We start from the raw sequence: 16,888 nt of genomic DNA, 5'->3' as shown, positions 1-16,888 counted from the left end.
TTGGGCTCAAGACGATCTGTGCATTTCTTTTTCTAGTATATCATTTTTGGAATTAAATTTTCCCCAGTGCAAATTGCTCATGCATTAAAAATAAACAAGAGTATACTTACCTTTCAACATCATGGAGCAGAACTTGTTCATCATTACCTATAATGAAAAACAATTTAATACCACAGTGGAGACGAGACTTTATCAGGAAAAAAAGGGACACTTGTACAGATTTCAATTTGAGAAAGAAAACCCAAGAAGACAGGAAACTGTTCCTGCCAAAGCAGAACTAGATGTTCTATGGCAGACACTATATTCCCAATTTCTGGCTTGCCTCTGACATACTAAAAATGGCCACGAGAAAGGACGCTTATTTGCATAAGAGAAACTATGAGGAGAGCGCATGCATTTCTCTGATCACCATTTTTCCTCCTCAAGCCCTTTCAGCCCATCTTTCCCCTGCCAGCTCTTCCCACTTTCTCCAGTCTAGCTTCAAGAAAAGAGTTCCAATCACAAAGCTGAGAAAGATAAGCATGCTTGCCCCTCCTACATGCCCTGTAAATACCACCAGTTTGCACATCCGCAGCACTTACATAATTGGGAATTCTGGCCTCAAACTCTAAACTAAGCCAGAAAAAGCTCTGTGAGATCCACCACCCCAAGTGATCAGCCAAAGCATGTTCCATCTGCCTTTTGGTCTTGCTGCAGTATTTCCCCACAGCCTTTTTTGATCAATAATAGCACAATACCAATAACCTCCGTGATTTTAACCTTGCTTGTCCCCATCCGTTTTTTAAAAATATATTGTTATAATTTTTTATTTTATTTGAAAGAGAAAAAAGAAAAAAACCTAAAATGGATCATACTCATTAGAAATAAAATATAATAGAAAAATCTACATATAAACATCTATAAAAAGTTTCCAAATATCCAAAGTCCAACCTCAATTGTCATCTATATACCATACATTCAAATACAGATGAAGTTGTAAGGTCCTCTGTTCACTGAATTATGGAAGGTGGGCATTTGTCTTTTCAATGTTGTAGTACTTCTAGCTATGTTAAGGGCACAGAGGATTCATTTTAGTTGACCATCCATTAGGTTCCAAGTTATAGGTAGGTAGTTTAAAACATCCTCAAAAATCAATGGGTGTTCTAATACAAAATTAATATGAGTAATAACTTCCTCCCAAAAAGAGATGAGGGATAAAATTTTTCTTAAAATCTGTGTATATTTGGCTCGCAGCGGCATGTTGCATGATGACATCACACGCAGTGACATCATCACGCAGTCCGGGTGCGCACGCACATGGGGGCGGCCACAGCCCTGAAGCTGCCCCCGGCCTCAGGCGCCAGAAACTCTGGCACCGGCCCTGCTCTTACCACAAAAGCTCCCAAGATGGGATATACTTCCCAGCTTAAAAAAAATTCCCAAGCATTAAACTTACACAAAATGGAGGAGCACTTAGCCTCAAATCAGAAAATGTTTAAAAAGAGTGATTCATTTTTTGTAGTAGCAAAAAACATGATTGCACTAGAATGGAAAAAAGAAAAGGCACCTTCGGTAGACTCTTGGTTTGAAAAAGTCTGGAACCATTTTATATTACAAAAAACCCATAATGATCTCTATACAGCAGAAAGATCTCCTGTAAGTACTAAGTTTATGGAAAAATGGCTACCGTTCTTTGAATATGTAGATAAGCATAACATGCAACCCAAATCAAAAATATTACAAGCAATAACCAATTATGGTGGTTTTGTTTTGTAGTTCTTAAAAAAAAAATCTAGTGATGTGTATATCTTTGTTTTAATTTGTTTGATTCTCTTCCTGTATTAAACTAGTTTTATTACTTGTTCAACTATATGTGGCTTGATTGTAAGATAGTATGTTGTTGTTGTTTAATTTCAATAAAATGTTTTTTTTTAAAAGTGATTCATAAACATATGCCAGTATTTAGAGAGTTGATGTGAGGAAGAAGAGTATCCCTCATCACTGGTCAGGTTTCAAACAATACCCAGTAAGTTTGCTGCAACTTCCACAGCCAAACAACTTGTGGCAAGCTATTTGAAGGAAAAAATGAATTCTTAATGATCCAGCACTCTCACAAGATGGTAGGATTAGGTTCTCATTTGTGGATACTAATATACACTTACTGGAAAAAAGATTGCATGGAAAAACCTTGGTCCATCATTTTCTCCTGTGCTCCCTTTCAAGTTTTCCTTCCTTACCTCCAGAAAATACTCTGGTGTTGCCACTATTGAAAGCTAGACAGAAGATGTTAGAATGATGCTCCCCTTTCAGCTGAATTGGCTTGACTCTGGAGGTGATTGCACGTTCCATATGCCAAAGAAGAACTCTACGATCATCTCCACCTGTATAAAAGAGAGCATGAGCATATGTAAAAGAAACACTACCAGTATCGAGTTTCAGATAGGTAGTTGTGTGGGACTGCAACACAATAGTAGGATTTAAGTCCAGTGGCACCTTAGAGACCAAGGTTTTCAGTACATAGGCTTCCAAGAGTCAAAGCTCCCTTCTTCTTGTATCCGATGAAGGCAGCTTTGACTCTCAAAAGCGTATACCCTGAAAATCTTGTTTGTTTCTCAGGTGTCACTGCATTCAAATCCTACTAGTATCAATGGAATGTTTGTTGAAAGAACTGGAAGAAAAAAAAACAACCCCCAAATTGTTTCTGGGTATCAGAAAATTGATGTTTTAAGCAAAATCTCTTCATTGACTGATAGGACAACTGACCTCTTTCTGGTCACCTGTGAACACTTTCAGCATCAAGGCCAAGGGCTTGGATCTTAACCTCCCTTTTTGCTTGAGGAGGAGGGGTAAACGTATTTTGGACACCCTCGCCTTCCACCAACCACCACAATGGGGTCTGTAGAGTCAAGGGGCACAATTTGAGGGAGCACAGAAGAATGTGGGGGCGGGGGAGTGGAAGATCTGCTTGTTATGCAGTGCAGCTCTGTTTGCATATTATAGGAGCCAAGCCAAAGCCTTTTGTATACTACTTAGTCCAGTAGATGGTCAAAGATAAAGGTTAACACTGTTACACACTTTTTCAGTGCATTCTCCTTTATTCACACCATGCTTAAATGAAAAGTGTTAAAGTTTTAGCTAGCTTATAAAACACATTGAATTTTTATGGTGAATGAACATGGAAGCCTGCCATGGGTAGTAAGACAAAAGTCCTTTCACTAGACCTCAAGCCAGAATTTTTAAAGAGGTTCAAGAAATACTTGTGATTTTTTGCTACTGAGCTTAAACTTAATATCCAACTTTGCCCTTTAATGTAGGCTTCTTACAATCTATATTTGACAGTTTAGAGATCAGTATACACCAGGAGTGTTTTGAGCATGCAAGTATTTATACTTTGACCTTGCTTGAATCATCAGCACAAACAAATAGGTCAGGGCCCTGCCTCTGAGCAGCACAACTCTTAAGTGATCTGAAAATCCTCCATATGATTGAATCTATGACCACAGCTCACAAGAGATCTTTCATATCTCTCACATTTCAGTATATGGACAACCCACAAAGAAGATGAAAAGCTCTTGAAGCCCTTTTTATGCACCCACATTTGTTTGCTGAGGCTCCCAACTTGTATAATTTTCAATTTAATTTCTAGTAAGGCTTGCAGACAGACATTCAACACAGTAAAATCCCAAGGAGAACAGGATCTGCCCAAACAGAATGATTTGTTAACAATATAGCCGATAATACTTTAAGAGTAAAGTAACATCCACTGGAACAAAACTTTGCCACCTCCTTTACTCAAGGAAGGAATAACTGCCTCAGCTACTCAGGCAAACAATCCTGGGGCCACAGCAAGATGATTCCTAAGTGCGCTAAACTCCATTATTCTTCTTTTGGGCAGTATAAGGCTGAATTAGCCTTGTATTCAGGCCTAGTCACCAATACAAAACTTGGATACATGTACTGCTATCTTTTGAGGTACTTGCTAAACTTGGTCCTAAATATGTTATATATGTATTAAAATAGTTCTTTTCTGTAAGATACCACCACTCTATTGTGAGGATCATCTTATTAGTCTATCTATTATTCAAACTCTCAGAGTTCACCTGACAAGACTGAAAAGCAGAAGTGTCAGCATTTTCCCCACATAGAAGCTCTAGCAAGTAGTGTTGCCAAATGGGGTCCAGCCTAATACCAAACCCCGGGAGAGGCAGGGGGGAACATATCTTTCGCGTGCATGCTCCTAGAGCGGTGTAATGACGTCACTGTAGGAAGACGTCATCACGCCACCCCCACCCCCACCACTTCCAGGCGCCACTCCTGGGTGGCACCGCACAGCTGCAGGAGGCCAGACAGGCACCTGGGGTAGCAGGTCATCTTCTCTGCCTGACAGCAGCACTGCACATCCACAGAAGAATGTGTGCTGGGCTTGGCAACCAATGGGGAAGGGGGAGGGGCTGGTATGTCCAGTATTTGGGGGACATTTTTTCTTGACAGTCCCCCAAAATACCAGACTGTTCAAGCCAAAACTGGATACCTGGCAACCTTACTAGCAAGCCATTTCAATTGTGTGGAAAGTCCCCCCTCCCCCCGCCGCCCAAGAAACAATGTTGTATTTTCCATCTGCAAACACTGATAATCACTCATAGGTCAGAAAAGGAAGCAATTAAATAAAGCAATTTTAAAAGTATCAAACATCAAAAGTAACAAAAGGCTTACTTCCAGTTGCATAGTTGTGTACTAGTCTAGGCACTAGATTACTAGTCTCTTACTCTCCCCCTGTAGATCTAGGCCTCTGAAATTTTAAAGTATTTACATTATTACTGTCTTCCAAATTGATCCATTAATTGCCAAAAAACAGCTATTGTTAAACTACTTAAATTTAGTAGAAAACAAAGTGTGTTCTATACCACCTTTTATTTAGAGGCATAGGAGAGACAGATTATAGTATTCTCCTAACATAATGGTCCACAATAAAGAAAGGTTTGTCAAATACATATTTTAAATAGTACCAAGACAGTGATGAAGGAATTACTCTATTTCCTTCAGTATATTAGGGTCAAAGGCAGAATGTGCTGTGATGGAATATCAGGCAGCATACTCATTAGCATAATTGAAATTGGTTTTAAGTGGTGCTTTTCCGAAGTACTGATATTTTTATACCCTTAAATATATATGTTACGACCCCTTTCTTTCTCTTGGGTTGATTTGGTCTTTAAACCTTTTATTCTTGCCCCTCTTGGTAGATTGCGGCCACCAGGAATTAAATTCCAGAATAACTTAAATGTCTCCTTTTAGTCACGTGCCCAAGGGTCAGGCTTTTTTGTGGTACTATGTGGCCCTGAGGAAAGGAATGGGATATATATATATATATATCCCAGAGTATCTGTCATTTCTATATTTAAAAAACCTTTTATTTTTATAAGAAGCGTATCTGTTTCGTATTATTTCTAAAACTTGATCATTTCAAAAGAATAGTCTTCAATTCTAAAGTTACTTTACTTAAACCCAGTCACATAGATCTTCTCTCAGGCTTCACACACAGTTTGCCTGCTTTTGATATTAATTTTTCTCTCAATTACAAGTAGGGTTGCCAGGCCCCCTCAACCTTCCGGTGGGGGACAGGGGCCTGGCACTTACCTTTGGGGACAGGGGGGTGAGTATGCACGGAGCGCATGCACGCCCCCACAGGCACGATGATGTCACTTTAAAAGTGACGTCATTGCGTGGCTCCTGGGCAGGCCCATTTTCAGGCGCTACGGAGTGCTCCTGCACCCTGCAACGCCGGAAACGGGACATTCTGCTGTGGATCGGGCCCGTTTTTGAGGCACCGCGGAGCACAGGGGCATTCCTGCGCTCCACAGTGGCTCAAAAACAGGCCCAATCTGCACCAAAACAGGCCCATTTGGGGCACTGCTGAGTGCAGGAGCGTTCCTGCACTCCGCAGCGCCTCAAAACGGGCCTGATCCGAGGCAGAATGGGCCTGTTTTGGGTGCTGCTGAGTGCACTCCTGCGCTCTGCAGCTGCTGAAAATGACCCGGTTTGCTGTGGATCGGGCCCGTTTTGAGCGCTGCAGAGTGCAGGAGCGCTCCCACGCTCCACAGCAGCCCCGATCCGGGCCAAAACAGGCTCGATCCTGGTGGCTGCAGTGCACGGGAGAGCACCGCGCCACAGGGGAGCATGCAAGGAAGGTCCGCGCGCCCCCTGCTCAGGTAAGTGGGGGCAGGATGTGGAGAGTGGGGGCAGGGGATCCCACACCCTCACCAGGGGTCTGGGATCCCTGTTTACAAGTAAGACCTTTTCTCAGGCATACAGAGTTTGCCTGCTTTCTCCTGACTCAATATTTCTCTCAGAACTGCTTAAAAATACTCAGGCTGCATATAGCTTGCCTGCTAATACCAGACTCAATATTTTTCTCAGAAATGCTTAAACATACTAAGGCTGCACACAGCTTTTCTCCCTTGCCCTGACTGAATCTTTTTTCTCCATTCTCAGTATAAGACTGCTTTCAGTCCACCTACACTCTCAGTCATCAACCGCATATCACTCAACCATCCCTCTCTTTCACCCCCATTCTTCATCTATACCACACGAGGCATTTAAAGACACATATACACATTTACTTAAAATCATTACAATATATATTTATGGTGTCACATGAGTATTTTTAAAATGGCCTATTTGGGCCATTTTGGGCCCGAACAGCCAGGGTCAGGCACAAAACAGCCAGGATCGGGCCAGAGTCAGCCTGGAATGGACCACTGCTGGGTGGGGAAACCCTCCCCCACCTGGCAGCGGCCCGATCCTGATCATTTTGGGCCCCTTTCACCATTTTGGGTCCAATTCAGGCCCCAAATGGCCACAATCGGGCCCGAAACAGCCAGGATCGGGCCACTGCCGAGCAGGGGAGTGCTCTTCTGTGCAGTAGCAACCTGTTCTAGGCTGTTCTGGGTCATTTTGAGCCCTTTTGGGCCCAATTTGGGCCCAAAACGACCCAGATCTGGCCACTGCAGGGCAGGGGATTCCTCCCTGGAGGCAGAATGGCTCATTCAGGACCGATTGAGGCCCAATCCGGGCTGAATTTAGCCTTATCTGGGTCAAATTGGGGCCCCCCATGGAGCACAGGAGCACTCCCGGGGCAGCCACGGCCTGCGTGATGATATCACTTCCTAGAAGTGACATCATCATGCAGTCCTGGGAGCACGTGCATGCTGTGCACAGGTACATGTAGTGAGCAGCGCCACCTCCTCCTGGGAACTGCTCCGGATGAGAGTTCTCCCACCTGTTTCCCCAGAAAAAAAGCCCTGTTTGATCACAATATCCTCACAGTAGACATAGATCAACCCAAGATTTGAAAGTCTGAAGTAAGTCTGCCCAATATTACCTTTCTACAATAACATTAATATAGTATCAAAGATGTTATCCTTAGCTAACTGCTAGAATATCAAGTTTGGAGCCAGTGTTTCTTCTAATATACACACAATTATGTCATGTTAAGCAGACAAGTTCCCAACAGTTTAGGTGAGTAGACATGTTGGTCTGCAGTAGAACTGCAGGATTTGAATCCACTGGCACCTTACAGACCAACAAGATTAGCAAAGTATAAACTTTCAAGAGTCAGATCTCCCTTCTTCAGACATGAGTAGCCTACTTTTTGCCCGCTCTTATTACTCCTATACAATATGTATTGGGTATTCCATGCTGTTGATTGCATTGATTTACACTGTGTAATCTGCTTTCAGACTGAGTGAGAAAGGTGGACTATAAAACAAATTTGCAATACTGTTTAAAAATAACACAATCCAGAGATAATAGGGCAGAAGCAAATTTCTGAAGCCAGTCAAGTAAACAAGAGGTTTATAAAATTATGCATAGACTAAAGATAGCAGATTTTCTCTCTGTCCGATAATACTAGCAATCCCAGTGAAGTTGACAGGCAATAGATTCAGAATGGGGGAAAGGAAATAATTCTTTACTTAACAAATAATTATGTTGTGGAATTCATTAACAGTGAATATAGTGATGGCCATAAGCACTGATGGTTTTAACCCCCTTTTAAAACTTTTGGATAGACTGATTCAAGGTGGTGGTAAATCTCTGAATACCAGTGCTAGGTGGTAACATGAGAAGGCCTTAGCCTCTATGTTCTGTTGTTGGCCCTCCAGGGTAACTGGTTGAGCACTGTATAAACCTAGACTAGACTGCTGGACTAGATGGACTCATCCAACAGGGCTCTTCATATGTTCTTTAAAAGGTGGCCTTTTTTCATCTATCCATTCTGTATGTTCTCAATGCACAGACTCCCTTCTTGAAGAACCAAAAATTCTCCCTTCCTGAAGAACCAAGGAAATCCCTCAAAAGTGTCACACACACTTTTCTAAAGGTTTGGGCAAGGCTATTTCACCTTTGATAGATATGCATACAGTAATTATTCCTGAGCCGCCATCTTCTACCAATAGCCACCCCAGCTTGCCTGGGGTTCATTCCTATTCAATTTTTAAATAATGCAGAAACCATTAGGTTCTCAAACTGAACAATACTGTCACATGCAGTGCACATGGCAGAGACAGATACCATATTCCCTTTAATATGCTCAATCCTAAGAAGCTGAGAGAACCAATAACTCTTTTTCTCTGTACAGTAAAACAGACCTTGAATTACACATAAAAGGATCAATACATTAATCTGGGATTTAAACCAGGTTAAGATTCCCTTCCTAGTTAATCATGAGACAGAGGCCAGGACTCTGAAGGGCTTACAGTATTGCTAACTACGTAGGCATGGACACTTTCCTCTATACACTACATTTGCTAGAAGAAGTTACTATGGTTGAAGCTGAAATAGTTTAACTGAAATCAATCTAAGGGCAAAAGTGATGGGTCTTGAACTTGTTTACTTTGGAAAGCATTTTGGCACCAGTGTTAATCTAATAGGGAATATTGTCAGATTTGATGAAGCAAAAATATTAAAGATGGCCTCACTTTCAAACAGTAAATAGGAGCTTTTATTTATTGTGTGTCAATTCATAACTGAAGAGAAACTCCTTCAGGATTTCAAGGTAGCACTCAACAGTTGTATCTTTTATAGTATTTAAATATATCTAACCAAATCCATTGAAATCCAGAATAACAGATGACCTCGGCCTATCAACTGAGTTTTTTTTTTTTAAAAAAATTCTAAATTCCTTATCAATCAATTGGTATATCATTGCTAGCATAGCAATAACAAAAATACCATCACACTGGGGGAAAGTCACCTCTCCCCTCAAGAAAAGTAGCAGGATGCAGGGATGCTGTGGGATTTGAACCCCTGCCTGTACACGTTTATTTCTGTGGTGGCCCCGCCCTACAGGACAGCCTGCCTGAGGAGGCCAGGCGTGCCCCTACTCTCCTGGCTTTCCGCAAATGATGCGAAACTGAATTATTCAAAAAGGCTGTATAGTAGGGAGGTGTCTCAAAGGCATGCTTCACTAGCGAGTTACGGACCACTGACTTCACCATTATGTTGCCTTGCATCCTATCTGTTGCTTTAAGTATGCGCTTCTACATAATACCTGTTGCTTTAAGTATAATCCTACCGGGTAGTTCTATGTTGTCTACTGTCAGTCCTAGAATTGCTTATGCTCTGTTTCAGCACTTCTTCAAATTTATATTGGATTTCTGCTCTTATGTCTTTGTAAACTTGCATTTATTTACCCTATGGCATTGTTTATTTAAATGTCCTTGATATTGACTGTACTCATCTCAATACTATGTAATTTGCCTTGATCTTAGTGAAGAGGCGGACTAAAAATGATATAAAGAATTTTCTACCAGGACTCTAATTGATAGATGGTGTTAATAAAAGGTAAAAACTTGGACATTATCGTTTTTTCTCCCATTTGTATACTGCCTCCAAGCGTTCTTGATTCTTTCGAAGAACAGAGGAACCGCGGGACCCTCAATGTCAAAACAGTCTCCTTACATGGTGCAGCAAGGAAGCCTTTCCTGTGAAAAAGATGCGCTACATAGGCCAACCTAAACAGGCTTCAAATACATAACATGCTTCAGCCAGCTCCTTATATTCACAACCAGGCTGGACAGAAGAGTGAGTATCCCCCCCCCGCCCCAATCCAGGGCACACTTTTGCGTGAAGCACCTGGTCCAACACAAATAAGCGACGGGAATGAGAGAATCAGGTTGAAGAAGTTACGTTGGATTAAAAATCACGCGCCCAAGGGTGCTCCTCTATCTGTGGCGTAGGTTGTCGTCCCACCCCGGGCTATGGCGGGGCGGGGGGGAGCGCTGAGCGCCGCCTGCGATTTGCCACCTGCCAAGCCAAGACCCGGGGAACAAGAAGCCCGACACCCCCATCCCAACACACACACAGCAGCCCTCTAACTAACGAGCAAGGGGCCGGCAAGCGGTGCGAGGTGCCCTCATCGTACTGCCCTCCAGTCCCTGGACGGAATAGGCCATCGATTCCTAGTCCTGTCGCTATGAGGAGCCCAAGAAGAGCGAGGCCTGCAGCGCCACTCAAGCGCCGGCCTGGAGTTTGCCGTTTCCCCTCAGAGGGAAGACAGGCGCCTAAAGCAACACACGGATGGGGGGGGGGGCGTCCCTAGCCTTAAGTCCCTGGTGAAAGGAGCGGGAGGAGGATCCGAAAACGTTCTCCTCTTGACCCCCTCCCACCCCGAAGGGCTCCTCCTTGCTCCCCCGCCAGTGTCGCAGCAGCCAACGTCAACTCTGAGCCTCCGTGACACCTGACAGCAGCCCCCCTCCCCACAAGACTTCGCCCCTCTCCAGTAGCCATTAACACTGGGGAGGGGACCTGAAACAGCCACGAACATCACCTAGCCAGAAAAGGCGCGGCGCAAAGTAGAATAAACCAAACCCGCCCACCATTAAAAAAAGGTCTTAATGCTAACACCCCCCTCCGTTCATCTCTTTTACATCCCCTCCGAATAAGGAGTACAAATAATTATCCGAAACCCAACAAATCCAGACTCAAAATCTACCCCGACCTCCATTTGGTGAACATGGAATCTCTTCCGTTGTTTATTTTACCAAATATCACTGGAATGCATATGGTTTTTATCCATTTTGTTTCTAAGCACTCCGACACAATATGAGAGAACTTTTCAGTTATTTTTTTTAAAGATAACTAAGCCCTCCGGAGTACAGTGTTTTTCTGACGATGAAGACAGAACTTCCACTCTGCCGACGAAAACGATAACAAAATGGGATTTGGGGTGGGGACAAACAACCCCCCTAAACCTGTCAACCATTTTAGATCTCTATTTAGGAAACACCAGGAGTGTGTGTGAAGACGCCTACTTCATGCCGCCACTATTCTCTGCCGATGCGGGTTTAGGGAGCGGGGGTGGGGTGGGGGGAGGATGTAGAGTAGGAAATAAAGGGGAGGCGGAAAAGAGGGAGCGGGGGTTGCTTTACCTGAGACCAGCCACTGGCCTCCATTGTTGGAGAATTCAATGGCATTGACACAGCCGAAGTGGCCCAGGAGGTCCTTCTTGTAGAGGTTTCTACAGCCCCGCAGGCGTCGCCTCTGAAAATCCTGGGTAAGCAGAGGGTCTCCCTGCAAGCCCCTCTGGGACAAGAAGCCCACCACTGACCTCATGTTGCCCCCCAGGCCAGCTCGCCTCCTCATGCCGCTGTTGCTCTTACTAATCCCCCACCACCCTCCCCCCGCGCTCACTCCCTCCGCTTTCTCCCCGCCTCCCCCCCTTGTTATGGTTATGATGATTTTTTCTTTAGCCAGCCATAGCAGGGAAGAGGTGTTAGACACTCCGTTGCTTCCTGATCCCCTTTAAACTCCTCCCCCGCCTCGCAGCAGCCGCAGCAGCAGCAGCTGATCCACAGCTGCAGCCTTTCCCCTTCGTGCGATTCTTCTGTCGGCTGCTGCTCCGCCACTGAACGTTGATCGAGGTGCCAGAGGCTTGGAGCGGGCTCTTTTTAACTTGTCTGCTTACAGGCGGAGGCCTTTCTGAAATGGTGTCAACTTATTTCAGTCGCCGTCCCCTCCCCCACAAGAAAAAATCTGCGGAAGTACATCCCTCTCCCACTAGGGATCAAAGTGTCATCGGATCCACTTTTATTTTAAGGGCTTGCAACAGCGGGAAAGGCACTAGATCTCTTTCGGTTGGAGCCAGAACGAGATGAACGAGAAGGAAGAACGGAGCATCCGGCACTGCCAACCTACGTTTATACTACCCCCCTCTGGCCGATGTTAAGAATAATTAAAAGCAACAATTTATTATGAAGTTGAACACAGCGTAATAAGAGGCACCCTGATTCAGCAGGAGCCTTGCTGGAGTTTGGTCTCTTTTGAACTGACAGGGCCTCAATCAGCACTGAAGTACTTTCTAGGACTGAAATAAGGTTTATAACAACCTGCTTTCCTTATAGCCCTATTTTAAACTCTAGAATTAATTTGTGGTATTTCTCAATCTCTAGTTTCTAATCCGTCCCTTAGGATAGTTGTTGGTGTTTTGTATATTCCCCACAGTGAAATGGAAACCTAGTCATTTTGTTTTGGATCACCAAAGATAGGAAGGTGAAGTGTGTGGGGGGGGGGGGAAGCCTTCTCAAACAGAGCTGTTGGGTCAAATGACTTCTCAAGAATTGATTCCAACATGTTATGTTTGTTGAGAAAGAAGTCCATTGGGAACAGATGTCAGGGAAAGTAGAACCAACATTAGTTGGTGACAAGTTTGACAGTCGAGTATGACTTGTACACAACTACCTTCATAAACAGTAAATTTCTAATCAGAATTCTTCCACTTTCTTAAAATGGCAAATATCTGTGGTATTTCTACTTTGAATACTAGAGAACACTGTGGAATCTGTTTTGTTATAATTATGAGATTATCCCTATTTTTGCAACATTCTGCACAAGTGGCTTAAAATCTATCATGGCACATAAAAACATTTACATGGAAGTAAATCCCTTTACTATCACTGCTTCCAAATTAAGAGTACAAGAGCCTGCTTGCGGGGAGGGCGGAATGCAAATACGATAAAATAAAAAATAAAATAAAATTTCAGAGGGACAGCTGGATTAAGCCATCTTCACGCAGGTTATTTGCTCTGGGGTCTCTGCTATTAGGAAGTAGTAGTTTTCTCCTGCCTCTCCACAGCATCCTGGGGTTTCCCTGGCTTTTCTCCAATTTTTTCCAGTGCTTTGCTGTGAAGTTTTGGGACAGATCACCACAAAACCTAGATGGCTGCCATGTGGGCAGGGAAATTTAATTTCCCTAGTCCTGTCCCACCCACATAGCTATTTTCCCCAGAGCAGCCATTTCCTCTGCCAACACTGAAGGAGGGGTGCCTTTTTTGTTTTAAATTAGCCACTAAATATTATATCAATTTAATGTTATAACAATACATATAACAGGTTCTTTGAATTTACATATTTTGTTTTTTTGTTTTTTAAAAACCTAGCCCCATTTCATTGTACAGGTGTAAGGGGAAGGCATATCTCCACAATGAGAAGGGCTAGAAACTTTTTTTAAAAAAATGAAAGCTGCACTATTGTATTGATATAATGAAATTCAGTTGCTGCTTTGTTTTTAAAAGACAGAAAAAGTCCTGGTGGTACAGCAGGGGGTGTGGTTAGTGTCTGCCAGGGGATCAGGGCAGGGAAACTTGCCATGTGGAAGCCCCATTGCTGCTGTGCTATATAGTCTGCCACATTTATAGGCTTACCAGGTGCCTGCTGGCAGCAGGCAAACTCACAGCAATTGCTGGTTTTGTTCATAGATCAACAGCTGATCAGTGGGATGAGGCAGGCCACAGAGATGCTGTGAAATGGGTGTATGCTTTGCACGTGAGAGAGGGTAAATACCCCTCTCACTAGTTATGGGAGGGGGTGCAACCCTAAGCCACAACAGGCAAACTACATATGCCAGTCCCCATGTGGAAAACGTCTTAATTTGTTGCAGCAAAATAAATATGAGTCTTGGTCATGGAACCTTAAACAAGAAAGATTTAATTACACAACATAAACTGTCTTGAACTAGGCACCTGACCAAGCGCACTTGTCCACAAAAATATATGCTGGAATCTTAATAGTCTTTAAGGTACCACAAAACTGCAGTAATATTCTGTGTTACTTCAGTATGTTTTTCTGTATGGTGCATTACATTATGGAGTATGGAGCAGTGCAATACATTTGTGAGGAGATACAGGTGGATGAAGTGAAAGGTATTGTCTGGCTATCTTGCAGCATCACAGACCTGCCTAGAAGTACAGGACTATGGCTTGGTCTCGGATCAATGTGAATGGAACTGGAACAAGGGCCCAGGACAAAAGAATGTATATGTCCCTTAACTGTTGTGGATATTTCCTCAGAGAGGGATGATTATTGGTAATGGATCCCCAGTGCCACTCTTGAGCTGACCCATTCCAGCTGATGGAGGGAGTATACAAGTACAAGAAGCAGCACTTAGAGGGAGAGAAGCAGTTTGAATTTTGGAATACAGTACAGAGAGAGAAGAGCTGAAGTACCATGTAGGGATGTCAGGTCCAGGTTGGGAAATTCCTGGAGATTTGGGGGGTGGAGCCTGGAGAAGGCAGGGTTTGGGAAGGGGAGGGACCTCAGAATGGTATAATGCCATAGAGTCCACCCTTCAAAGCAGCCATTTTCTCCAGGGGAACTGATCTCTGTCATCTGGAGATCAGTTGTAATTCTGGGAGATCTCCAGCTATCACCTGGAGGCTGGCAACCCTAGTACCATGGGAGTGCAGTCTCCCCACCCCACCCCCACATACACATATGCCAGATAAGTGCTGCTCCACCTCCTGAAACTTCTCACTTGCTGAGGGAAGTGGGAATCTCATAACATGGATAGATCTGACAAGCAGTAATAGCATAGGGAATGATTTGGAGAAGATAAGAGTATCCTGGAAGGTTTAACAGAATATATTGCAGAATGAGGCAGAATGAGGCTGCTTTCAAAGGAGTCTTCCAGGCAGCCTTGATGCTTTGGTTTAATGTCCTTTGTTACCATTTTTTAATCATTTCCTCACTTTTGTTGCATATTCCTTGTGCTCCTGTTCCCCCCACCCCGTTTTTCTCTGTTGTTTCTGAAACCTGTTTTTGTTCAATCTTCTCTTTCAAAAGGCTTTGAATTCATATTTTTTCACTTGTCTCTTATGCCTGTCCCACTTCTCATTGTTCTGCCACTTTGCCATTTTGGCTTGGTGAAGTGGACAGTATATAGGTTTTTGAAAATGTGCATGCTAGCGAAGCGATATATCAAAACACCAATATACCATGCATGGGCTAAACAAATTGACAATAGCCAATCAGAATGTCAAAAACAAGCGTCAAGTCATATCCTCACTGACACCTGAAAGTTTCTTTGTAAAAGCATACCTGGGTCGAATCCACATTCACCCATTACCCGCATGTTTATCGGATATCTTCCGTTTGCCTCCAATCCGAGATTTTTCCTCTTCGTTCACATTCCTGCTTCCAATCCGTCTTTCTCGTGCGTCCCTCCGGTCACACGGCCGCTCGAAAACCGCTTTTTGGGGCAGGACCTTTTTTTCCCGCCCATTTTTAAAATTTTTTTTAGGCGCACTTTTCCATTATATCGATCTTGCCTTATAAAGAAACTTCATTGAAGATAATGATGCCTCTCTTCCCCCCACTGACAGCACTGATGGCTCTCTCCCGTTTCTTTTTTGGAAATTTGGAAGCATGTGGGAAGCTTTCGTGGGCATTTCTGTTGCGCCGCGGGACGCCCCCTGGCGGTAGAGGCGACGGGTCCGGGGGGGGCAGTCCCGACGGGTCCGTTCTGGGTGCCTCAGTGGGGCCAAGGGGGCGCTCTGGACGACGGAGACTCCTTCCCAGGCGGCCTCAGACACACGGGCGGCCCTTATCTGAACCGGTGGCACCGGTCAGCACTTGGCTCCACCCAGGCCAGCTGCGCCTTTTTTGCTCAGGACAGCTGGACCTCCTTCACCAACGTCAGCTATGCTGCTCACTGGCAAACTGCAACCTTCCTCCTCGGCCTGCCTCCAGAGCCTCCTTAAATCCCTTTCCCCCTCAGCTCCACCCCCGCTCCCAGGTGCCTCCACCCAGTGTCATGCCCACCACCTGAGCCACCTGTGGCCACGCCCAGTGTACCCACCTCCCCTTATCCCATTGGTGGGTAGCCTGTAGGGTTGCCCTGTCCCCTTCTGGCCTCCTCGGCCTATTGCTACCCACCCCCGCTGTGGATGGCTGCCTCCCCCATTGCCCGGGCTGCTTGGGAGGCACGGCTGCCTCCTGGTTGGCCCTCCCGTTCTGGGCAAGCCAGCCCCTTCCCCCATCCTGCTGCGGCCAGCCGTTGCCTAAGCGGGCCTCGTGCGCCTGCGCCGGCGTCCGGCAGCCCGGTGCACCCTCGTTCGGCCCGGCGCGGCCTTCTTCCCCACCAGGGCCTCCTTGCCGCCGCCGTGCGGCCGCCCTGTTCCCTGGCGCTCCCAGCAGTGGCGTGGCGGCACAGCGGCGGCAGGCGGGCCCGCGGGAGCGCCGCGGCTCCCGGCCGCCGCCGTGGCCTTCGGGGCGCCGGGGCTCTCTGCCACCGCCGCGGCCTTTGGGGTGCCCCGGCTCTTCGCCGCCGCCGCGGCCTTTGGGGCGCCGCAGCTCTTCGCTGCCGCCGCGGCCTTCGGGGCGCCACGGCTCTTCGCCGCCGCCACGGCCTTTGGGGCACCGCAGCTCTCGGCCGCCGCCGCAGCCTTCGGGCTCCCCTCGGCCCCCGCGTCCAGGTGAGTGGGGCCGGGGGTCCCCGTCAGGGAGGGGGTGGGGGCGGCCCCTTCGCGTTGCGACGGGCGGTATCTCGCCGGCGAACATCCGGGATAGGAAGTCAGCGTTGGCGTTCAACCTTCCTGGGCGGTGCCGGATCGAAAAGCTGAAGGGGAGAAGAGACAGA

General features: G+C 45.5%; 1 protein-coding gene across 2 annotated transcripts in view; it reads right to left on the bottom strand.

Annotated features, from left to right (window-relative positions):
* DCAF5 (DDB1 and CUL4 associated factor 5) overlaps positions 1-11,634 on the bottom strand; it is a 57,991-nt gene extending 46,357 nt beyond the window's left edge. For both annotated transcript variants that reach the window (XM_054970848.1, XM_054970849.1), the window contains exons 1-3: positions 11,406-11,634; positions 2,217-2,360; positions 111-147 (exon numbers count right to left, since the gene is read on the bottom strand). In XM_054970848.1, the coding sequence (XP_054826823.1) occupies positions 111-147; positions 2,217-2,360; positions 11,406-11,619 (395 nt within the window). In that variant the 5' untranslated portion in view covers positions 11,620-11,634. The remainder of the gene's footprint in view (positions 1-110; positions 148-2,216; positions 2,361-11,405) is intronic.
* Positions 11,635-16,888: the final 5,254 nt, after the last annotated feature.

This window comes from Eublepharis macularius, chromosome 2 (assembly GCF_028583425.1).
Source record: "Eublepharis macularius isolate TG4126 chromosome 2, MPM_Emac_v1.0, whole genome shotgun sequence".
NCBI classification, from domain to species: Eukaryota; Metazoa; Chordata; class Lepidosauria; order Squamata; family Eublepharidae; genus Eublepharis; species Eublepharis macularius.
The sequence above is the reverse complement of the archived record's forward strand: the minus strand, read 5'-3'. Positions and strand labels throughout refer to the sequence as shown.